The 24048-nt window shown below is 50.4% G+C and overlaps 4 protein-coding genes across 4 annotated transcripts; all 4 read left to right on the forward strand.

The window, feature by feature from the left end:
- Positions 1–7168: 7168 nt before the first annotated feature.
- Positions 7169–7846, forward strand: LOC137671101 (cornifin-A-like). The gene has a single exon (XM_068414386.1). The coding sequence runs from the start codon at positions 7169–7171 to the stop codon at positions 7844–7846; it is 678 nt and encodes a 225-aa protein (XP_068270487.1).
- Positions 7847–10627: 2781 nt separating this feature from the next.
- On the forward strand, positions 10628–11272 carry LOC137671043 (uncharacterized). Its single transcript, XM_068414258.1, has one exon. It carries the CDS (start codon positions 10628–10630, stop codon positions 11270–11272), a length of 645 nt encoding a protein of 214 aa, XP_068270359.1.
- Positions 11273–15667: 4395 nt separating this feature from the next.
- LOC137671623 (loricrin-like) lies at positions 15668–16090 on the forward strand. The gene is made up of 2 exons (XM_068415248.1): positions 15668–15789; positions 15859–16090. Exons 1-2 carry the CDS (start codon positions 15668–15670, stop codon positions 16088–16090), a joined length of 354 nt encoding a protein of 117 aa, XP_068271349.1.
- A 7028-nt stretch (positions 16091–23118) lies between these two features.
- On the forward strand, positions 23119–23457 carry LOC137671054 (loricrin-like). The gene has a single exon (XM_068414285.1). The coding sequence runs from the start codon at positions 23119–23121 to the stop codon at positions 23455–23457; it is 339 nt and encodes a 112-aa protein (XP_068270386.1).
- The last annotated feature ends 591 nt before the right edge of the window (positions 23458–24048 follow it).

Genomic DNA, 24048 nt, shown 5'->3' on the forward strand with positions numbered 1-24048 from the left:
CCTACTGCTACACCATGAGCAGCAACAACAACAACAACAACGGCTGCTGCAACTGCTGCGGTGGCAACAACTAAACGTGCTTGGCAAAGGGTGGGCAGGGCTGCGCTGCCTGCTGCTTCCCTCCCGGCTGAGTCGGTGTTGGATATGGCCCTAAATGCTCTTCCCACTTTGCTTAGAGACTGTAGATCTTCTCTGCTCTCCTTTGTCTACCTTTAATCACCAAATGCCTGTAATGGTCTTTGAAGTTGCTCCCCACCGATCAGTGTGATTTTCATTTGTAAGCGCTAGTCCTGCTGTTAATTTTCCTCTTGGTGTGTGGGAAGTTTAATTCTTTTCATCACTGTTTTGCTTCAATCTGTCTGAAAAAAACAATAAAATCTGTAGTTCATAACCCTGCAAAACTCCCAGTGGTTTTCTCTTTGTTAGCTGGTGCATCCAGAGTGCATCACCGCACCTATCATGTTTTCTTTGCATTTTCTTCCAGTGTTGGGATGGTCCTGCCTAAAAGGTGCTAAATGAGGGGGGCGGGGTGCCTACACAAAGAAAATCAATGTATCCCTGATGCAGTTCTGAGCTTCTACCTGGGTCCATTCAAACACAAGCTCAGTGGCATCTCTGTGAGCAGTATTTCTCCTCTCACTTGAAAACTACGAAGAAAATAATACATAAACTTGTAAAGGATGTGAATTTCTTCTGAAACACTTTATCACAGGTACATCCCAACTAGGAAAGCTACGGGTATTTCAACCATCTAGAGGTCTACTTCAGAACCTACAGACAGTTCCTATAAACAGTTTAACATTTATGAGGTGGAAGTCTTGCCTCTGCTGAAATGTCTGGGTTACCAGATATAGAGCTGAAGTGTTAGAACAAATGGTGAGAAACCACCACCGTCTTCAAGGAGTGACTGGGTCAGTAAGAGTTGTACCAAAACATAGCATGCAAGATCTGCACCACAGCCCTCATTCTGTGTCTAATGCCCTTTACTGACTCTGTTTCCACATCGCTTCCATCCCTTCTTTGCATTAAGATCCATAGCCCACTCACCAAAGACCATTTGAGTACCTAGGTTACACAAATGGCTGGACAACACTATCATGAGTGGGAAGTGCCCACCTAGATCATCACTTCTTCTTGCAGTTGCAGGATTTGAAAATGAGGATTTTTCCCTCTGGAAGCACAAGTGTGCCCCTTTGCTTCTGCCCCATTAATTCCTTGTAAATTAATCAGTTCTCATGGGTAGGCAAGTATATGCCTCCTCAGAGGGAACCTCCTGGAAAGGAAATGCCGTGCATGTTCTTCTACCCGGTCTGGAGAAGTTGCAATTGCATGTTCCTTCTCCAGCATTTCGCTCAAGGAATTACTCTCATTCCAGGACAGCCTGGAAAGGAGCTGACTGCATTTACTGCAGAGGTGAAGTGGCACTAAAATCACAACCTTCTCCCCCTTGCACTGCGCAGAAAGCAAACCAAGGCCCCTGCTCGCAGCTCATCTAGGAGCAGCCCTCTTGGGAGCACCCCAGGGATCCCAGAGGATGTCAAGCAGCAGGCAGGGAACCTGCCAGGCAGGCTCCACCATCCTCTCATTAGGCAGCACTCCTCTCAGGATAATGGGGCAAAGTCTTCAAATGAGAGCTGCAATTTCAGGCCATAGAAAAAATTCCTCCCAAATACCGTGTGCTCCTGCCAGCATTCAGCCCCATAGCAAAGTGCATCGCGGGCATCGGCTGGCGTTAAATAAGCATTCATCCACCCTGGCTCGTTGCCCAAGGCTCTGCCTTACCTTGACCTTCCTCCCTTCCTCTCTCCCTCCTAGAAAATGGTTCCACTTCAACAACGTCTCTTCCCGCATCGTTTCTGAGTCCCTGCCTCCCACTTCGCTTCATCACCCCAGTTAGGACCAGTTTTCTGTGCTTGTCATCTCTCTTCCATCTTCATCCTCCTCTCACCCTCTCAGTCCATGCTGGGCTCCTTCATTTACCACTTCCAACACCCACAAAGAGTCCTGCACAACCTCCACCTCTAAATCCCGCTGGGCAGGGGTGGTCCTGCTCGATGCCAAGGCTCCAAGACACAATAGGATTTTAGCTGGATGAGAGGGGATGTTGGAGGAGAGACACGTTGACTTGCAGTGCATCATGCCGTGTCCCAGAGCCTTGGCTCCTCGTGTCGCCACTTGCACAGGCAGTGCTGCCCCTTAACTTTTTATTTAAAATGCAAAATACACTGAAGTGAGGCCAATTCAATTCAGGGTCATAGAAAATGTTCCTAGGAAAGCAGTCCCAGCAAAGCACAGCAGGAACTGAAGCACTCTCGTCCACCCTGTGTTAGTGATGTCTGTATGCAAACCTAAACCCCCAGAGTGGAGGATTTGCAAAGCTTTAGGCAAGCCAACAAACAAAGATGGCTTTGGTGTCACAAAGATGCTCTTAGCATGCATGAGGGCAGGGTGATCTTGCATGGAGTCATGTGCAGGTGACTGAGACCCAGCAGCCAGCACGACTCCCGACATATCCCAAACACATGGTCTTTTTGCTCCCTCCTCACGTGCGTGTCCTGTGACATACCTGTTTCCATGAGATTTTCCAAATATTTATTTCAAACACGTGTCTGATGAAACAGCCCATCATGTGCCCAAAGGACACAACACGGGGGTTCAGTTTCGGCTCTCACACTGATTCAGCACCAGCCGCTGCTGAGTAAGTCCCTTAGCATCTTTGGCCACCGCTGTGTGCATTTGTCAAACAGATAGGAGGATGCATTTTTTGGCTCCTTTGCAAGGTTGCAGAGAGGACAAATTCATTAGTATTCATAGAAGCCCTTTGATTATCTGCAGGCTAAACAATTATGAGGCAAAACAAAGGTAGTGATCACGAATAATAAGGCAAAATGTAAATAACAGTAGACACGTACAGCTAAAAAGTATGGGTCTGGCTTAGTAAACAGGGAAGTCCAAATGGCCAATGGCTGTCTCACTTCCAGGAGTAAGGTGTCTAGGTGTATAAAAGGTCTCCTGGCCCAGCTCGCTTCATTCGCTCTTCTTCCCTTCACTTCTCCTCACTCCTCAACAGGGTAAGTGAGAACATCTAAATCTTCCTCCATTTGCACAAAAGAAAAAGGCTGTGAGTATCTAACAGTATGCAAATGTAACTGGGTGTCTGGACTGGGACTCTGGCTGAAGTTGGGCTTCTATGAACTGTGTACCAGGAATTATGGGGACAAGCTAGAAACGTTCAAGGATGGAGAGGCTACAGGAGTATCAGCAGGGTCATGCAGAGAGAGGGGACCGAGAACATTTCAGGAGAGCCGAGACTGAGGACTATGTGCACTGTGCTGTGTGATTCTTGCTGAGATATTACGGATGCTCTGGTACGAGTAGGTGGGCATCTACATTGCAGGAAAAAGAAGAGTTACGAGCAAGATTTACTACAAACAAGACAGCACTTGGTTTCAGCTCTTTGAATCTCTGAATTTAGCATAAGCAAAGCTTTGAATTAATTCTTATTTCCAAATACCCTGCTCCCAGTCACAGACAGACTCTCTGTTCCTTCCAGCTTTGCCTACACTACCAACAACATGCCCAACGGAGGCTGTGGGTGCTGCGGTGGAAATAATAACAACAACAGCTACACCGTCTGCTGCTACAGCAGCCCAAAGTCCTCCAAGACGTCGGCGTACTGCCCGCCCAGTCAGTGCTGCTACCCCTCCGCCTGCTACCCACCCATGCAGAGCTGCTGCATGCCCTTGCAGGCCTGCTGCTACACCATGAGCAGCAACAACAACAACAGAGGCTGCTGCAACTGCTGCGGTGGCAACAACTAAACGTGCTTGGCAAAGGCTGCGCTGCCTGCTGCTTCCCTCCTGGCTCGGTCGGTGTTGGATATGGACATGGACATGGATATGGCCCTAAATGCTCTTCCCCCTTTGCTTAGAGACTGTAGATCTTCTCTCCTCTCCTTTGTCTGCCTTTAACCACCAAATGCCTGTAATGGGCTTTGAAGTTGCTACCCATTGACCAGTGTGATTTTCCTTTGCACTGGTCCCGCTGTTAATTTTCCTCTTGGTGTGTGGGATGTTTAATGCTGTTGATGCATCATCCTCCCTTTCCTTGCTTTAATCTCCAATTAGTCGTGAAAGACAATAAAAGTTCTAAGTTCTGACACTGCAAACTTCTGGGATATTTTTATTCATTTATCTTTGTCTTTTAAACTATAGCTCTGGCCTGAGGCTTTTTTAGCATTTACAGAACTTCTGAATATAATGAATTTTTCAACTATTTGTCATACTACTGATGACAGCATCCCAGTATATGCGGTAAACTTCTTGTGTCACCCTTTCATCCAAGGAAAAATAGTGCTTGCTAGTGTCAGTACGTTATCTTAAGCTCCAGGAGTATCCTCTTGGCCGTGCAGTTTCATGTTATCTTTCTCCTGCTTATCACTTTGAATATACACAGTCTGCAATCGAAGCGTCTCTATGGTCCTAAAGCCAGAGCTAAAGGTCTTTTTTTGTTAATGGAAATCTTTCCAAGGAATTTGCTGAGCTTTAAAGCAGGCTTCTTATAAGTCTTGATATCTTGTCAATACGATTAAATAGACCAGCAAGCACAGTCTGCATGGTGCAGGGATGGAGAGAGTCATTGAAAGGTGTGGAGATATAGTCTAGCCTGAAGGATTCAGAAATACTATCTAATTTTATCTGGAATTCTACTAAAATGTGGCAATTTTTAAGAGATGAGATTCAGAAATGAAATATTTGCACTTTATGATTTGTAAAATCCTCAGGAAGGGAAGTGACCCCAAAACATCTCTAACGTGAAAAAAAATCCCAAGCCAGCATCACCTTGGGACTACGGTAATGAGTTATAAATCTAAAATCCTTGTTGGCCCTTAACAGATATCATCATCTTTTCCATCCTTACATGCAAGTCCCGTGGCTTCCTGCAAGGCAATTACATTTTTCCTGCAGCTAAAGAATAAATTATCTCAGTGGCAGCAAAGCCGTCAGGTCTAAGCACGCGCCCTGGAGTCACACCCCTGAATTCTGCACATGCTTTCCCCAGTGATTCAAACCCAAACGCCACTGGACAACCCTCTGAGCATCTCTGACAGAGGCTCTACCGTGGAGTGAGTGCGTGGAAATACCTTTTGCTCTGATAGCCCCCGGGGGCTGCTGTGAGAGATACTTTGCTGGTACTTAAAAAATGCCTTGACTGTCCACAGAAATGCCAAGTGGAGCAGCTACACAGAAAATGAGTCAAAGCAGAAACGTCAGGAGGTGGATACGGTGCTTGACAAAGCCTGAAATCATTAGTTCATGAGGTCAGCACTCCTCTGCCGTGTCCTCGTTCCAGATTTGTGGTGCATAAAAGGGCTTTTGGTGTTGTACCCCCTCACTTGACCGAGGTGCTCCTCACTTGGCAGGGAATTAATTCATTTAAATGGGGCGATGTACATCCCACCCACGGCCTGACGCAGGGCACCCCTGCGCCCCGGCGTGCTGGTGCCCGTAGGGATCCTGTACTCAGAGCTCAACCTCTTCCAGTCATCCCTAGTACACACAAGGCAACAACATCTGCCGTTCGTCACGGTGCCCTTGACTCCCTCACCACTTCTCCTGCTGTGAGGTTTCTCTGTGCTCTGGAAGGTGATGAGCATCATAGTCAGGTACCACACACCTTCTCTGACAAACCAGGTCCATTTTCAAAACCAGCTGGAAAACCTCCCGTGTTTTCTTACAGAGGATTTCAACTTCCCACTAACAAATCAAAAGCCAAAGATTTTTCAGACAGAAGCTTATGGAAGATAAAAAAGAATCCCTATTTATTGATAACATTGTTGGTGTCAGACGATGGGTTCACTTGGCAAAAATAGCAGTTTTCAAAGAGCTAACTGCACTCTCTGTCTTCTTTAAATGCCTTCTGCAACCTCAGTGCTAGCATACTGCATGAAGAAAGGTTATTGCACCAGGAAAATGTTGTTAATTAAAACCTGATATCTGATTTTAAAGAACAGAAACATTAAAATATAAGTTTTGAATTATATTTTTTCTGAATCTTGCTAATCCAAAATTCAGAAGTTTTTATAATTAATAATCAAAAAGCCACTTGGAGCCCGGCTTTACAAAATAAAATCACAGTTTCACAAAGTTAGCATAATAAAAAGGGGTTTTCCCACTTCTAATTATATTCAAGTAGAAATGATAACAGAGTGTAGCCCTTGTTCTATCACGGGGCACTTCCACAGTGCAGTGGAGGGGAGCATGAAGAGGAAGAAAAACCATCTCACGTCTGCTGAGCGTCAGGCTGGGTTTCCATTGTGGGTAAAACACCCCGAGAGCAGCTCAGGGAGAAACCCACAACACGGACACAGTGTTTCCTGGTTTAGGTTGATCAGGATGTTGTTAAGCTGAAAGAGAGTTGAAAAATCAATCACTTCTTATTGAAAATAGAATTTCACTGGTTTTCCAATTTTTCCTTTATTTTGGCAGGAAGCTTGTTTGTTTTACATGAGAGATTTTTTTCTGCTTTCTTTCAGCCCCATGAAAAACCCTTGCCATTTGCGTACCTCTGCACCGACACCATGTTTCAAGGCGTGAGTCGTTGGGTGCCAGGACATGGGACAGGACACCAGGGCTCCAGGGCCTTTTTGTGGTTTTCCCACTGCCACGACACACTGCTTTTGGGCACATCACTCAGCATCACGGCATTCCAGGTATCCTTATCCCAGGATCCCATCTGACTCCCATTAGGTAACAGCGTATATACGATGTGAGAACTAATTAGATAATGGCCACTGCATATGCAAAGGTCTAAGCTGACATTACATCAAGGGAGATGCTAATTGCAGCTGATTAATCCAATAGCAAGTGCCAGAAAAAATATACAGACAGAAGTGGCACTCACTGCTCAGCTATTAATTCCCATGGCATGCCTCACTGCCAAGAGAGCGCAGCCGCATATAAAAGCTTTTGGCCACAGCGCTGTCCTCAGGACGCAGCCTCCCTGCCCAGCCCATCCGTCACCGGTCGCAGAGTGAGTTGGATTCTCTCAGCTGTCTCAGATTCCTCATTTATTTTCATAGAAACAGCAAAAAAAAAAGAAGTCGGTGGTTTTTTTTTCTTTTTCCCAGACTGTTTATCCCCGAGGGTTTGGCCATCTCTGCCACCAGATGCACTACCAAAAAGGCGACGGCGGCCAGGACTTGTGCCACGACGGCTCGGTCTGCGGCGAGAAGGGCTGGACGTGGCACGGTTCCACGGGGTGCTGCCACGAAAACTCTGTGGGCACCACGGACCTGACCCCTTGCCACGACCCCGGCAGCCTCAGCCGCGACGTTGAGGGGTCCTGCCAGAGCGAGCCGCAAGGCTGCCAGCCCATGGAGCCGTGCCCACCCCGGAGCTGCTGCCCACCACAGCAAAGCTGCGATCCCGGCAAGCCCCGGCGGCGGGTGGAGGTGAGCCACGTGCAGCCCGTCTGCCCCCCACCCGTGAAAATCCACCGCCGGCCGCTGCAGCAGTACCGGCCACCCCTGTGCTGCCAGGAGCCACCTTGCTGCGGCAAGCCCCAGCGGCGAGTGGAGCAGTGCCCCGTGGAGGATGCCTGTCCCCCCATCATACTGCATCCCCCGCCACTGCAGCGTCACTCTCCGTGCATCCCGTACTGCCGCCCACCCATCCAGCACTGCTGCCGCCCACCCGTCCAGCACTGCTGCCGCCCACCCGTCCAGCACTGCTGCCGCCCACCCATCCAGCATTGCCGCCCGGCCGCCATACCCCTGCCACCACATCCCAGCCAGCACCAGCAAAAGCAGGTCCCTCTCTTGCCACCTTGTCTGCAGAAGAAATGAGCACGGGGCCAGCAAGGCACCGGGACCCCTCCTCCGGATGCTGCTCAGCGCGGGGGATGCTTTGCTCCTCGTCCAAACCGACGATGCTCCCACCTCCGCTTTCGGCACGGTGCAACTCCACCGTGGCTGATGGCTCATTGCTGCTCTTTGCACGGATCCAGGGTCCGCAGTCCCCTGCTTGACCCCAGCACTGACACTTTGAGTTCCCAGGGTCCTCCCCTGGCAGGGAACAGGCTTTGATCACCCAAACTCCACTTTGCTCTTCCTCAGGGTTAGAGCAGCCATTTCTCCTCTCTTCTGAGGAGGTGAGCAGCGTGGGGATGGAGAATCTGAACGGAAAGAGCCTGAGAAAGGACGGGGAAACAGCCTGTTGTGGATTCACCTTCTCCTATGGGTCCAGCGGACTGTGATTTCAGGGTGGTTTGAAAACAGAGACAGGACTGTACTGGGGAAAAAGTACACGCTGTGACTGCAGGAGCATCAGGGACTCCTGCAATTTTATTTTCTTCCTGTGTATTCAAAAATAAAGTTGAAAAAATTTAGTTGACACTTGATTCCTTTTTTTTTACCTCCAAAAAATATCACCAACATTGCAATGAGAAGATGTTAAAAGTCATTACAACTCTCACAAGGAAACTCGTAAATTTAAAATCAAAATTAGAGTTCACACATGAGGATTTCAGCTCTGGCTGTAGCAGTTTCACCAGGCTGAGCTCTATCTGAGTGCTGGAAAACCCTCTCTGCTGTGGTTACCCACCGTGGGACCAACAAATGGACTTCACTATGGTCCATCAGCAAGTGATCTAGGTACAGTTTGTTCTGTAACGTGTGCCATCACCTTCATTAACTAGATAGTAATGCTGCACCGGGAGGGCATCCATCATATAAATGTTAATCATGATAATAAGCGCTTGCCCCAGCACGTGAGGTGTGCCCGTGCGTGCCAGGAATGCCTTTCACTCCGTGCAGGGAGATGCAGGCCAGGTTCTTCCCCCGCAGCTCCGCGCTGCCCGGCTCTCCCAGGCACACTCTTAACGTGATGTTTCTCTCTCCCTTTGCCAGAAAAGCCTTCCACTGGGTGTATTAAAAAAATATATCGTCGTTTCTTTGTATTGCCTAAGCATAGCCCCAGGGTGTCCTCACAGCCGCTAGCAGCCACCAAGGAAAACCAGAAAGAAAAAAAAGAAATTCATTCTTATTCTCTTAACGCAGAAAACCACAACAATTTACTTTTCTCATGTCTAATTTTGACCAAACAAAAACCCACTTACATATGACTTTTAACTTCAGAAATCCCTTATTTTATTAGCTATTTCCTTCCCAGCCTCTTCTCACTGAAGCCAGTTCCCAGGTACTGTCCTGGCACGGTGCCCGGAGGGCTGACTCAGAGCCCACAGACCAAGGGCCAGCTTAGCCCTCGCACCAGTACTTCCAGGTCAGCATTGGTCCATCTTTCCTTCTGAGCTGCTTTTCCCCAGCCCTTCCATCCCAGTTAGTCCATCCCAGCCACAGGACCATTTCTCCAGCCTGCCCAGGTCCCATCGTCCAGCGGTTTCAGCCTCTCATCCCAATTCGGTGCCACCTGTAGATTTGCCAAGTCCACCCCCTTATCCAGGGCACTAGTGAACATGTTAAACAGCACCAGCACCAGCACCAGTATCAGCTGGTTTTTCACCCACCATGTAGTTTACCCATCCAGTCCATACCTCCACCAGTTTAACTACGAGGCTGCCGTGGGAGACTGTGCCAAAAGCCTTGCAAAAGCTGAGGCAGCACCATCAATTGCACGCCACCATCCACAGAGCCAGCCTCTTCATCACCAAAAGCCATCAGCACGATTTGCTTTTGGTGACTCTGAGCTGGCTCTTCCCAATCACCTGTTTGTGCTTCAGGCACATGGAAATGCTCCTCACGGGCAGCAGAAGGGGAAGGCCAGGACATTAGCACCGTGGACATCACAGCTCCTGACTCATAGGTCACCCGTCAGCCTCCGCTCAGTGTCACGGTCCTCTGGACATGGTGAATAAGTACGTTATTACCCGCCTCACACAGCCAATGTGTGGCTTAAACGATGTGAGTCCTCTATGTCCTTTAGGTAACTGCATTGTAATTAAGAGATGCTTATCAGGAATCGTGAGTCAAGCAGAACATGCCAAGCGCTGGGAACAGCATCCAAATGGAGGAGGTGTCTTGTCAATAAATCATTAGTCCTCGTTCCTGCAACGTGTTTCATTTACGAGGGGAAGAATTGCAACCGTATAAAAGGCCTCCGTCCCTTTGCCTCTCACAATCTGCTCTCCTGGTCAGCATCTGCCTTCCCTCGTGGATTGGGTAAGACACATCCTGGAGCAGCCGGGTTCATTTTTGGATGGGTGTCTGGCTTCAGGAGGTCACAGATGTGGCACACTTGCATTGTCCTTCAGACCATGCTCTACACACAAGGGCTAGAAGATGGTGGGCTAAGCCAAGAAAGAAGCTATTGGGGGGCTTGGGTATGGGATCTACAGCAACGTCACTATGTGCTGCAGTGTCTTATGGTTGTTTCTGTTCTTGGAGGGGAAAAAAATCAAGGGTAAGGTCAGAAAGAGGGTTTGGACATAATCTGAGCAGTATTGGGCAACTGCAAGAATTTCCTTTAGAACCAGGCTTTCAGGATAAGCCAGGTTGACCTATGACTGGCTCAGTAAAGCAGCTTTACGGGAAATTGAATGAAAAGAGAGGAGATGGAAACGCAAGTCTATCTGGCCATGTGTTTTTCAGGTTTTTCCCTACAATTCAAACATGATCTACTCTTCTGGAAGAGAATCATACTTCAACTTGAACTCAACCTGGTACGACCCCTCAGGGTCCTGGCTGGACACCCGGCGCACACCCTTCCGCTACGGCTACAACACCTGCTCCTCAGGGTGCGACGGCGAAGGTGTTGAAGGCATGAGAGGGCACAACTACCGGCACTACGGCTACCGGCAGCCAGTCTGCTCCGAGCGATGCCATGGCTATGCTGTGGCTGATTCGTGCCATGGAGGCGGAGGCTCGAGCTGTGTCAGGAGGCCCACGTACAGCTATGGGTCATCGGGGGGATGCAACAGCTACGGGAGGTCGGTCTGCTCCGAGAGATGCCACGGGTCCTCAGATTCGTGCCAGGGAGGTGGTTCGAGCTGTGTCAGGAGACCCACGTACAGCTATGAGTCATCAGGGGGATGCCACAGCTACGGGAGGTCGGTCTGCTCTGAGACGTGCCATGGATCAGGGTACCAGGGGGGGAAGCCGAGCTACAGCAAGCCAACGCAGCGCATCCCGCAGCAGTGCTGCCCGGTGCAGACTTGTCCCCCTCCGGTGAAGCAAGGCTACGTACCCGTGGCAAAGGCCATCCCAAGGCAGCAGCAAAAGCAGGTCTGCAAAGTGCCAGCCCGGAAGATAAAATAGAGGACATGGGGAGTGAGGATGAATGAGAGAAACTTCTCACTCTTGCAACGTTGCCTTGATGGTCAGCATGTCCTGTGTTGCTCATGGAGCTCCACTCTTCCTGTCCTTTTGCTTGTAATGTGCTTTGAAGGTGTAACCCACTGTCTCTGTGAAATACTAACTGCTCTTCACCTCCTTATTTCACAGCAGACGTGGAGGCAATAAAAAATTATGGTTCATAACCCCCTTGCATCAGTGTGTTTTCCACTTCTTCCCTTTGAATTGCTTCTGTTCCTTCTTGTGGCCAGAGCTGGTGTTTGCAGCATCCCCGTTCACCCTCACATCGAGGTTCCTGGTTGATTCAACCTGGTGTCTTGTTATTTCTGCTCCAGACAACTTCCTTACTGAGAAGGAACTAACAGTTTTCATCACAGTCTCTTTATGCAACCCAGCAATTAAATACTAATATACTAATGTAAAAAAAATGCACACACTTCATCAGAGAGGTAAAAATGAGAAGGTCTGCTTGGCACACCATTTCGTTCACTGATGAGGCAACGGGTGCAATTTGACATGTATCAGAAGCCTCCAAAATAAGCCCTGGGAAAAAAGTCAGGAAGAGGATTCAGGAATAGGAATGGCACAGCTAGTGCAGAGCATGAGGGGATGCCAGAGCTGGTAGAAGATAAGTGCTCTGGTCCATGGTCCATTAGACCTTCAGAGATCCCAAGCATGACAGGTCTTGTCTCACCCCAAGGGAGGCAGCTCCTGCAGGACCTACGTGTCTTCAGCAGCCGGTGCTCAGTGACGCTCAGTGCCACTCTGACGGCTGAGAGATGTTGGAAAAAAACAGGGAGGCGGGAGATCTCTCAGAGCTGAAGACTTTGGCCCAAGAAGAAATGGGGATCATCTGGCCAGCAATGCATGTCAAATGGAAACTAGGAATGGGTTTGTAGACATCAGGGAGGCACTTGGCTGGACCCGCTGTCTCTAACAGAGCGAAAGGCCCCAAACTCCTTGTAAGATATGGCCTGGTAGGGTTAGAAGGGAATCACCTGGGAGGATTGTTGGAGTAAAGCAGGGATCTGGAGTCAGTGACTCACAGCATCATGTCCCAGGTGGCTCCTCACACCTCACCCAGCCCAGGCGAGAGCCTCCATCATCTCCATCTCCCAGTATCCCGCCTGGCCCAGCCTACAGGATGTGACACATCGCAGAATCAGCCACTTCACAACGTTAATGGTGGAGATTTCTCCTGCAGCATGATCTGGATAAAGAAAAGAAATAAAACAGGTGCAGGGTGCCCCTTTCTGGGCTGGAGGACATGCTCAGCAAGCCTTCCTCGCCAACCTCTTCCTTGCACATGTGCAGAGGCTGATGCCAACGTGCATTGCAGAGCACACAGTCCCATCCCAAGCACGGCTCGGTGGGCTGGCCCGGCCCTGGGGAGCCCCAGTGCCCACCCCACGGGCTGCGCAGTGGACTGCAATGGCTCAGCTACCCCAGTGCATGCAACACCACTTGTGCAAGCCTCAGGGACCTCTGTGGCAAGAGAAGTGCCAGCAAAACTACCACAGCGAAGGACTGGGCAATGGCAAAGGCATCCAAATCCACTTTCAAATCCCTTCTGGAGCTTGTTGGGCTGCGGAAGAGAGGGCTGGAGGAGACCTCTGGAGGCCAGCTCCTGCTTCCCACGCCCCAGGGCACGAGTTGTTCTGCTTAAGCTATTTTGGCATAGATTTGTCTCACCTCTAACGAGAGGGATTTCGCCAAACAACCCCTGTCCAAAGCAAAAGAGCGATCTTTGTGTTTAAATCACCTCTCAAGGATTTGGAGGTTTGAACTTGTACCTGGAGTGTCCCCCAGATCCTTCTAAGATCTTGGGGTTTTTTTCTGTGCTCCATTTATCTCCTTCAGAAACAGAAAACCAGTAACTGACATATGGAAGAATCATGACCATGTATAAGCCACCCAGAAACCATGATCCAAATTGGGGAAGAAGCTATCTCCTTAGTCTTGCATTAGGACAACTACAAAGGCAATTCCTTCCATAAAACCAACAAATCACCCAAAGAAAAAAACTGACATTCACTCAGAACAGTATCAAGGGACACAGGGAAGCGTATCTCAAAGACAGGGAGCTTTGCAGAAGACACGTGGGGCTCAGAGACAAGCTGTATGGTCAGTATGGTCCTGTCTTGAGCATGAGTCCATGTCTCCAGTGCACATGAGCATCCTCCCCACCAGGCCATGCTCAGGTGGATGTGTCTATCGCCGAGAGAAATGATAAACATGTTTGTCACCATCCACGTGATCTGGGGTGTAATTAGTGAATCGTGAATAATAATTTCACAAGAATTTTTGTTCTTCTGACGTTTGTGAAATATCCACAGACAGGTTCTGATTTCCTCATGTATCAATTCGTGCAAGTGGTTCAGCTCCATTGGTTAGCAATCAATCTCCTTGACTCCATATTTTATTTTAATTCCATCTGTGCTATTATTAATATTACAGTGGCCTCTAGAGTCCTGGAGGAGATCAGGCCTGGTGCGCTCTGCAGGCGGAAAGACACTTTTCTCCCCAAAGCAGAGTGCTAAACCAACGGAGACGCGGATCCCGATGCCCTCCCCAATGTACACGTGAGGACAGAGACCCAGAGGGAAGAAAGAGCTCAAAGAGTCATAACACTTTCCTCCCTACTTTTTTCTCCAATCAAAGGTAACCAATAGCAGATATTCGGAACAAGTATCATGGGAATGGGACACTGTTGGAGACCTTTTGTCCTTCCAAGCCTCCTGGCTGCTCTCTGTATCCTATGGCGTTTTAAATTCCTTCTCTTTGGGTTGAAAGCCTCTCTTTGAGCAAATAAAGGACTGACTTGAAATATTGCAACACTCCTTTTAGTGCTGCTTTGCTCTTTTACTCAGAAATAGGTTTCTCTTTGATGTTACTCCCTGGCCATGTCCCACCACCTGTGTTTGCCCACCCACATCGTTCCAACTGGACATGTCCAGCAGGAGTTTGCTTCAAAGTCTCGCATCGCCATCTCCCACTTCTAAACCCCAAACCTCAGTGACAGCTTTAAAGCCCAGAGACGACTCGACTCCTTTTATAACCCACCAGGGCCAAGCCCCATCGCCCCGGCAGTGGCAGATGGCCAATGCTGGCCCCTGGGGCTTGGCAGAGGACGCTCACACCCCTTGTTTTCAGCGCATCCCCCACATAGACCAGCCCCGGGCTCTGTGCTCACCTTCTGTCACCCCATGTACTCATACCTGCATCCTTAATTCCCTTTGTCTCCTTCGCCCACTCACAACCTAGATTTTTTTCCCAAGCTGCCCAAACGCACTCATTTTTGTTACACGCCACCATGGCCTTGTTTGCCCTCTTTCAAACCTCTTTATTTTCTGGATCCCTTTGCAGCCTGGTCCACCAGCCCACCTCAATATCCCACATTCCCATCCGCTAACAGTTTTGCATTGTGGACTTGGGCTCATGTCTGCTTTGCATTTGCAGCTAAATGCTTTAGTCAAAGGCAACAAGACCATCCAGAAACCTCTCTATCCCTGCACGTGAACCACACCAGGCGTGGTGGGCAATTAACATTTTTATGGAGTAACGAGAAGAACCAGAGGCGGGATATTGATCTGCTCATAATACCATGAGTCAAAACAGCAGTGTAAAAACTCTCCAATTAGCAAAGTGCTCAAGGTGGTGAACAATCAAGTCCCTCCGGTGGGGCCTCCTCTTGTTTCCGGAGGAAAAACACTGGGCGCCCTATAAAAGATCTTGCACATCGTGTCTCCTCATTGTCTCAGCTTCACGTCTCCTCTCGAATTCCTGCTGAACGGGGTAAGTCCAGCTTGATCAAACTTCAGCACTTTTAGCGATCACGAGCTTTGTCCTCATCCTGAGGTCTTCACCACTTCTCTTACACGTCTCATCTCTGTGACTGTCTCTGCTCACAGTTGCTCTGTTCTTCTGCCTACGTTGTCTCCTCCATCCGTGTCTATGCGTAAATAATAGAAAGCAACTAGGAAAACTTAAAACTTACTGGTTCAGATGGCTGAGGACAGGACTCTTCAGGTCTAGCTCTGGACTCTGACCACCACTTCTCACTAATCACTAAGTGCTTTAACTTCTATCTTATATATTTGCTAAGCAGAGCAGAGAAAGGAAAGACTTGCTCAAAGGAAGAGAGCCCAGAGTCCTCTGCACAGGTCAGGGACTGCCACGGGCAAACGTGCATTGCTCATTTTTCTCTTTTTTTCAAGAACTTGGCTGATGATGAGAATTTATTCTTGATATATAATCCCATCTAACCAGACATCTATTCCTGTGAGCTGACAGACGTCACAGTGTCTCTTGCCTTTGCACCCACTCAGAGATAACAGTCTTTCCAGCAGGTCTGCAAAGATGTGCTCCCGCCAGGACAAAGACCAGTGCCACCAGCAAGAACGATCCTCATGCCACAGCAGTGAAGGGTGCCACGGGAGCAGCGGTGGATCTGGGTGCCATGGGGCCAGTGGTGGATCTGGGTGCCACAGGAGCAGTGGTGGATCTGGGTGCCATGGGGCCAGTGGTGGATCTGGGTGCCACAGGAGCAGTGGTGGATCTGGGTGCCACGGGGCCGGTGGTGGATCTGGGTGCCACAGGAGCAGTGGTGGATCTGGTTGCCATGGGAGCAGAGGATCCGGATGCCACGGGAGCAGTGGTGGATCTGGATGCCACGGGAGCAGCGGTGGATCTGGATGCCATGGGAGCAGTGGGGGACACTGCCATGGAAAGCCACAGGATTGCCAGCAGCAAATTTGTCAAGTATCCTCAAAGATGAAGTGATCAGGACATTATCTGCATGTGATACACATGCGTGTCCTTGATCTTGTGCTGGGTTCAGAAAGCTTTGCATGTCTCCTAGCAATCTTCAAAGCAAATGCCTCCTCTCCCTCCCCTGCAAAGTCCTGTACCTCTGGTGAGCTTATCTGTGGGTGCTAAAATAAACTGTGTACATTCACATTGGCGTGGTTTTCTCTATATCAGTCTGTGACTACACAAAAACCATTACAATTCACAGTTCATGAGAGTTTTGTGTTCAAAACCCCCCACCAAGACCCCCCGGGCTGCATGGCACAAGCCCTTGGGGCCGGCTATGGGCACAACTGTGGGGCAGAAAACATCCTATAGGCAAAGGCAGCCGTGATGGGGCAGAAACCCCTTTTTTTTTCCATCTGGTGCCATCCTTGGGGCAGGTACCTCCACATGCTTGTGACACACCCCCCCAGCAAGCCTTTCTAGAAACTTCAAGAGCCCTGGGTCAAGCCAGGGGCGTTGCAAGACGTTAGCGTTACACAATGAGCCGATAAATTTCTTCTCAGCTTGTAATTAAAGTGAATTGTGTAACTTATTGGTCTGATATTACCATTCATTAAATGGATGTTGCCCTGATGATAAGATTACTCCTGAGGGTGTCACGATGATCAGAAATATCTGGCATTGCTGAAAAGGGTGCAGACAGCAGCTGCCTCCCTGAACAGGCTGCCTGCCTTCGGTGCAGGAATCGTTTGAAAAAGCTCGTTGTGTGAGTCTGGCCTTTGCCTTAAGCCTCCATTGCAAACCCCATTTTCAAGGCATGTTAAGGTGGACAGCCACAAAATCTAGAGGTGCCCAGGACTGCTGCTTCCCTGCTGCTGATCTTTAACAAACTCAGAACAATTTAAACATGAAGAACCGAATACAGCGTGATATTGAGAGCCAAAAATGACTTTGAGTCTTTTTTCACAGAGGGTATTTACCACATTTCTTCTGACGCCAGAACAAAACACAATCAAACAGAAGTGATCAAACCTGGGTACACTTTGCCCTGACACTGTTCTGGTTCATAATAGCAATTAAGGAATACAAATGAAGCATTGACGTTGCGTACCTGATTCGTTAACCCTGCCTTGTCCAAAATCCTCTGTGTTTTGGGAACAGCAAACGTGCCAGAGGTTTTTGGGGTTGTGGGAACCGCTCAGGACTTGCAGTGCCTTAACGAAGGTTGGGGCACCTGCGTTCAAAGCAGGAGCTCACAAGAGGCTGGGGAGGCAGCTCGGTGCCTGGCAGCTTGGTTAGTTTTCCAGCTGCTTTCCGAAGGATGCCGGGTCTCTCAAACAGGATTAGTAAAGGCAGGAGGGGGCTAAGCCTCCATCTCACTGTCAGCATCTGAGAATAGCATAAAAACTTAACCAGCATGGAGAACAAAAAATAAAAGGCAGGAGAGGTGGACCCAAAATGCCAAACGCTCGAGCATCTCTGCAGGCAAGTAAAATACTTTTCAGCCCATGTTTTCCAAGCACTTTTGCACTGACAAAATCACAGCAGTTCCCTATTGCAGCCAGCAGTACTGATTTTAGACTTTCATTTGCTGCCTGTTTAATTACTGAAGTGTCTTCAGGAAGTAGTGGCAGAAAAGGGCAAAACAAGATCCATGGTCCCAAGCGCTTCCCAGCCCATGCAGCAGAGGTACAGGAAAGGTACAGGGAGGATCTCAAATCGTTGCTTGTAATTAGCTCTCACTGCAAACGTGGCACCTGGCCCGGCCAGAAGGCTCGTGTGGGTCCGTGCATTCATCCAAATAATACTCAGATTTGTTGGCCAATTACAAGCTAATTAGGGAGCAGGGAAAATTACTCCAAAAAAGATGTTCCTACAAGTTTGGAGAAAGTCCCTGGGGTCTGCCAGCTCCCTGCAACGTGGCAGCCACCCCAGGCCACCGTGCATCACCAAGGCAGCACCCATGGGAGCCCTTCTCCTCCGCGTGGCAGCACCAAAGCCAATCACAACCTGGAAAAAAAACCACTGGCGCTGCTACTCCAGCATTACTCACGGGCTAACCGTTAACCACATAATTGTGGACCTCCCTAATCCTGGATCACTACCTAGGCAGGTCTTCCCTCTTCCAAAAATAAGAATCCCAGCTGCTTTTGGTCCTTCTCCCAACAGCAGAAAACTTTTGACCGATAAAATTTTTATAGGGGCTGTCTTTTCTCTCTCTTCACAACTCCGTCGTATTTCAACTGGTTTCAAGAGGAAACGAGCCAACAGTGGTACCAGTCAAATTGCTGCTAAGGATGAGTTGTCTGCCATGCCAAAGGCATTATTGGTGCTTGTAGGCACATCTCTGGGTTTATGGGCATTTGCAGGACTAGGGAACCTCAAGACATGTCAAAAGGATGGTGTGATTTAGGTATATGATGTAATTCCCTCCCCCAAACCCAAAGTGCTCCCCAGCTGTGATCAACGCCAAACACAAACTAGCAAAGCTGTGGAAGCCAAGGCCGCCCACCCTGCTTCCCCGTTGGACCACAGCACAGGTAGAGCTGGCAATTAAATATTTCTGTGGCACAGGAAAGACGAACGATAACGAGGCGATACTCAGTGCGGGTGAGGTGAGTCACGTAGGCAACCTGAAGAGTGGGGAGGCAAAAAAAATTAACCATCTACAAATTAAATGCAGAGGTAAACCTCTGTGACAGGGAGGTGCTTTACTTGCGGATGGGGTGCACAGAGAGGGTATAAAAGCGCTTCTGTCCCCGAAAGCCTCATTCCCTTCTCGCCCCTTCGCTACACGAGCGTCTCGGGTAAGAGCAGTGATTCTGCGGGGCTTTGGGGTTCAAAACTCTCCGGGAGGCGGATGGGTTTGGAGCAGACTGAGCCCTGTGCTCTGCGCTGGGTTGGGGCTTGCTCTGCGGGTGCTTGTGAGCAGGGATGTGGGGTGAGGAGGGAGCACCGAGAGAGAGCAGAGGGGTTTGGGCTTGGAGGGAAGCTCTGGGATGTTGCTGTCCTCCCTCTGGGAGCGAGGTGGCTCCGCTTTGGAAAGCCCAGCTGCTCTGGGTGCTCCTACCACCTTTGGTGGGACAATCCTGTGGGTGGTATAAGAAGCTGGTGCAAGGTTTAAAGACGATTGTGGGATCTGGCTAAGGCTTGGGTAAATGTACATCCATATTTCTCTTCCCTGGAAGAGCAGAAGACGGAAAGGCAGCAGCCCCTGACAGCTCCTCTCTCCCCGCAGATCACCCCAAAACACGACGATGTGCTCCCGCCACGACAGGGATGACGATCGCTACAACGACGACAACGGCGGTGGCTGCCACGGCCACGGTCATGGCTGTCACGGCGGCGATGATGATGGTGGCTGCCACAGCCATGGCGGTGGTGGCTGCCACGGCCACGGTCATGGTGGCTGTCACGACCACGGTCATGGTGGCTGTCACAGCCACCACCACGGTGGCTCCAGCTGCCATGTGAAGCCCCAAGTCCCGTGCCAGCAGCAGCAGCAGCAGCAGCAGCAGGTCCGCCAGATGCCCTCGCAGAGGATGAAGTGATGGGGCGTCCTGCACACCCTGGCTCCGGCAACAAAGGCCGTGCACGGACCAGCTCCCTCCGGCCTCCCCAAAGCTTTGCAAGCCCCGGCACTGCCCGGCTGCAAACCCTCTCCTCTGCCCTCCAGGCCCATCAATCCCTGGGGAAGGGGCATCACTCGTGCTTCCCTGCTGCCTCCGCCTGATGCACCAGGCTGTGCCTTGGCCTCATGAGGTGCTCATGAGACAATAAAGCTTTAAGTTCCTGAGACCTCTCTTGTGTTGGTGTTTCCTTAAACTCCTCATCCTTATTTTCCGTGCACACTATAGGGGTGCAGCTGGGTGTAGAGGGATATATGGTCTATACAGTTACTAGCAGGTCGTGTATCTTAACCAGGGGAAGGCACCCCTGAGAAAGCACCCAGCCCTTCAGCACATGGGCACAAGGAGACCATTTAGCGTCGGATTTTAGGGAGAATGATGCTGCTGCATAAAACAGAGCAACCAAATTCACCAAAGTCTTTACTTCTTGTGTTTTCTGAAGCTTGTCATGTGTGTGCCGACAGCAGATGAACTCAGCGGACATCTGCCTCCGTGAGCTGGACTAAGGGACACAAAGAGCCAAGGGAAGAGCTGACAGAGGGAGAAGCCAAATCCATCTCCCTGCGCAGGTGGGACCTGGCTGAGGTGTTGCTGGAAAGGCAGGGAGACAGCCAGGGAAGGGGCTTTGCAGTTGGCTGCCAACCCCACTCGTGGCAAGAAAGCCCCAGAAGCGATAACTAGTCGTATGTTTTGAGGTTCCTTTCCTTTGCCTCTCAGGTTTTTGACTGTTTAAAGATATTATTTTTTTCCTGTAACCACAATAAAAAAGGACAGAGGCTTCTCTGCTTCCATTTTGATGTGGTTTCTGCTTTTAGCTGAAAGCTGAACTGACACATCTGAGAGGCTGGGGACTGCAAGAAAAACACCAGTCATTATGCAACTCGGTACACGGTTGGTTACTCTGAAAATACTCCTATATCCTTTCTCATTGAATGAATGAGATCATCACCTGGAAAAGCAAATCAGCATTAAACTCTCCTGTGCAGAACATCACCCCTGACTTGGGCAAGACACGACTGCTGCTAATATCCTCCGGAAAAGACAAGCACAGATTGCACAAGACTCATGCACAAAAATGCATTTGTCCTTGAGACTTCAGGCACCGGTGATTGTTTCGGGTGGCAGGAGGGATGCACCCAGCAATAGCAAGAAGCCCCATGGACGTTGCACTCAGCCCACGCAGGAACCAGCCCCTTCGGAGCGTGCACGCACTTGCTCCAGCAGCCACATGGATTTTGCCTGCAGCTCTAAGTGGGTGTCTGCCCAGTTCCTCTGCTAATTACAGTTGCAGCCACCGGTTTCTGTATGGAATTTTATGACATCAGCGGCAGTCAGCACGGTAAATGCCGGCTGCGTTTCGTGCTGGGTGAGCCACGGGTTTGCGAGGCCGGAGGAGAGTTTCACAATCCTCCCCATCGCGCACCCTTCGATAAGCCAGACAGCCATCGCCATCAGGTGGAGGTTCAGGTTGGACATTAGGAAGCATTTCTTCTCAGCAAGGGTCATTAGACACTGGAAGGGGCTGCCCAGGGGGGTGGTGGAGTCACCATCTCTGGAGGGGTTTAAGAAAAGCCTGGACATGGCACTTAGTGCCCTGGTCTAGTTGCCATGGTGGTGTCAGGGCAATGGTTGGACTCGATGAGCCCAGAGGGCTCTTCCAACCTGACTGATTCTGTGATTCTGTGGGAGGCTCATGAGGGACAGTTCAAGTACCCAAGATTTTGGATATGAGCAGCATGAGCCGATCAAGCCCTGGGGACACCTGCAGCCCAAGGAGAAGTTTCATCCTGATGTCACCACATCCCCCTCTGCTCAAGCTGGGCCATGTGCAGGACACAGGGAGAACCCGGGCCCAGCTCAACCCCCTGCCTATGGGTGTTTGTCTGAAGCCAGTCAGGAGCCACCCAACAGCTTCCAGGAGAAGTAGGAATGAGCTCATTTCAGTGCCACTAGCGGTGCTGAGCATAATGAAATAGCACTAATTGATGTGTGTCTTGGGAAAGACTGTCTTTCAGCTCAAACTGTCCAAGCCCCGGTGCTATCCTCCTCCTCTTTGGCAACAAGGTGGATCTTCACATCTATTTGCGTGGCTCCCAGTGCTATCTACTATGTCTCAGACTTTTTCTTGCCTTTATGCTGTAAATAAGGAGCTGTGGCCTTTAGAGGTCAATGTGCTTCGTGGGGTGATGAAGTGCTGGGCAGCTTTTCAACCAGGACAGGGCTGTGCAGAAGGGCCATCTCCGGAGCTCCAGCTTTGCTCCAGAAGATGGACCAATGGACCAAAGAGAACCAGATGGCTCTTTTAATTCCTCAGCCTTCATTTCCTGATCTTTGTCATTAAGAGGATGGAAGTAGCTACTCTTTGTCAATGAAGCACTCAGGGACCTTGCTCTGATGTATGTGAACATAGCAAGGCTTGCAAGGCTTTCAGCAGTCCCCAAGACCATCTTCTGGCAGCTCAGGTGCCTTTTGGGGGGAATTCACACCCTTTAGGTCAAGGAGGGGAGCTAGAAAACCCCTGCTGAAGACCTGAGACACTTCTGTAGAGGAAGCCCAGGAGGACTTTGTGTCCCCATGGCTGTGGCGACTCTTTTGGACTGAGCATCTAAGGGAGAAGAGAGAGCAACTTTCCATTCCTTTGTACCTGGATTATTTCTGGTTTTATCTGGTGCCAGCTCAATAGCAGGGATTAGACTCTGAGAGCAGAGCCTTATGGGATGGGGCTATAATTATGCCTGGATGTAATTTAACAAAACAAACCCCAAACAGACGAGCCTTTGGAAATCCAGGCACCCACGGGTTGTCCTATTAAGGGCAGGTGAGGCTGGCAATTAGATACTTATGTGGCACAGGAAACAGATAAAAAAGGAATGATACCCATCAGGCATGAGTCAGGCGAGCGATGTAAACAGAGGGCGGTTTGATGGGGATTGGGTGTTAAATTAATAGATCGCTATGACAGAGAGCTGTCTCATTTCCGGGCAAAAGGGGGTCTCAGATCGCTATAAATCTGCTCCTGTCCTGGGGATCTTCATTTCATCCTCTCACTTTCCTCTCAAGCTCGGGTAAGTCTGGCAGCACGGGTAGATTTTCTTTCGTTGGGGACTCATTTGGGCTGCGGAGCGCGGGTTTAACGCAAACCCCACTGCCGGGGTGTGGGGCTGCTCGCAGGGCAGCGGGATGCATGGAGGGAGGTGAGGACCTGTTTTGTGGTTGGACCACAGCGTGCTGCTACACCCAGCTAATTAAATCCTCCGTCGGTGGCCACAGGGCACTGCCTCAGACCCCTGCGGTGCTGGGGCTGGGATTGCAAACCGGGCAGGCACAGGGGCCCCAAGATCAGGGCTCTGGGGCTATCAGGGTGGTGGGACATGCAGCAGCTCCTGACAGCTCCTCTCTCCCCGCAGGTCACCCCAACACCCAGCAATGTGCTCCCGCCAGGAAAAGGACCAGCAACACAGCCAACAGCGTGGTGGTGGCTGCCACAGCAGCGGTGGTGGTGGCTGCCATAGCTCCGGTGGCGGTGGTGGCTGTCACAGCTCCGGTGGTGGTGGTGGTGGCTGTCACAGCTCCGGTGGAGGCGGTGGTGGCTGTCACAGCTCCGGTGGAGGCGGTGGTGGCTGTCACAGCTCTGGTGGTGGTGGCTGTCATAGCTCCGGTGGTGGCTCCAGCTGCCACGGGAAGCCCCAAGTCCAGCAGCAGCACCACCAGCAGCAGCAGCAGCAGCAGCAGATCCACCAGATGCCCTCGCAGAAGATGAAGTGATGGGGCGTCCCGCACGCCCTGGCTCCGGCAGCAAAGGCCGCGCTCGGACCAGCTCCCTCCGGCCTCCCCAAAGCTTTGCAAGCCCCAGGGCTGCCGGGCTGCAAACCCTCTCCTCTGCCCTCCAGGCCCATCACTCCCTGGGGAAGGGGCATCACTCGTGCTTCCCTGCTGCCTCCGCCTGACGCACCAGGCTGTGCCTTGGCCCCATGAGGTGCCCATGAGACAATAAAGCTTTAAGTTCCCAAGACCTCTCTTGTGTTGGCGTTTCCTTAAACTCCTCATCCTCATTTTCCGTACACACTGTAGGGGTGCAGCTGCATTAACAAACATGCTCATGCCATCTGTGCACAGCTGGTTTCTTTTTGAACCCTCGTGATGCTCCAGCGACCAGCCGCAGTTGGTGTGGATCATCCCTCAGCCCTCACCAGCTCCGCTCTCCTCCACCAGCTGGGACCGATGGGTCCCAGATGATGGGGAAGGCACAAAAACATCTCACCATCCCACAGCGTGTCCTGCCTGGGCCCTACACCCAAGGTACAGCACCAGTCCTGAGTGCTCCCAATGCCCCCAGCCTCCCAGGGCTTTGCATTC

The sequence above is a fragment of the Nyctibius grandis genome, chromosome 17 (genome assembly GCF_013368605.1).
Source record: "Nyctibius grandis isolate bNycGra1 chromosome 17, bNycGra1.pri, whole genome shotgun sequence".
NCBI lineage: Eukaryota > Metazoa > Chordata > Aves > Nyctibiiformes > Nyctibiidae > Nyctibius > Nyctibius grandis.

Bases quoted from the DNA above. Each gene is read 5' to 3' on its own strand.
- LOC137671054 (XM_068414285.1), top strand. From the start codon at position 23,119: ATGTGCTCCCGCCAGGAAAAGGACCAGCAACACAGCCAACAGCGTGGT.
- LOC137671623 (XM_068415248.1), top strand. From the start codon at position 15,668: ATGTGCTCCCGCCAGGACAAAGACCAGTGCCACCAGCAAGAACGATCC. The intron at 15,790-15,858 runs GTGCCACAGGAG...CCACAGGAGCAG, and splicing joins GGGGCCAGTGGTGGATCTGG to TGGTGGATCTGGGTGCCACG.
- LOC137671101 (XM_068414386.1), top strand. From the start codon at position 7,169: ATGCACTACCAAAAAGGCGACGGCGGCCAGGACTTGTGCCACGACGGC.
- LOC137671043 (XM_068414258.1), top strand. From the start codon at position 10,628: ATGATCTACTCTTCTGGAAGAGAATCATACTTCAACTTGAACTCAACC.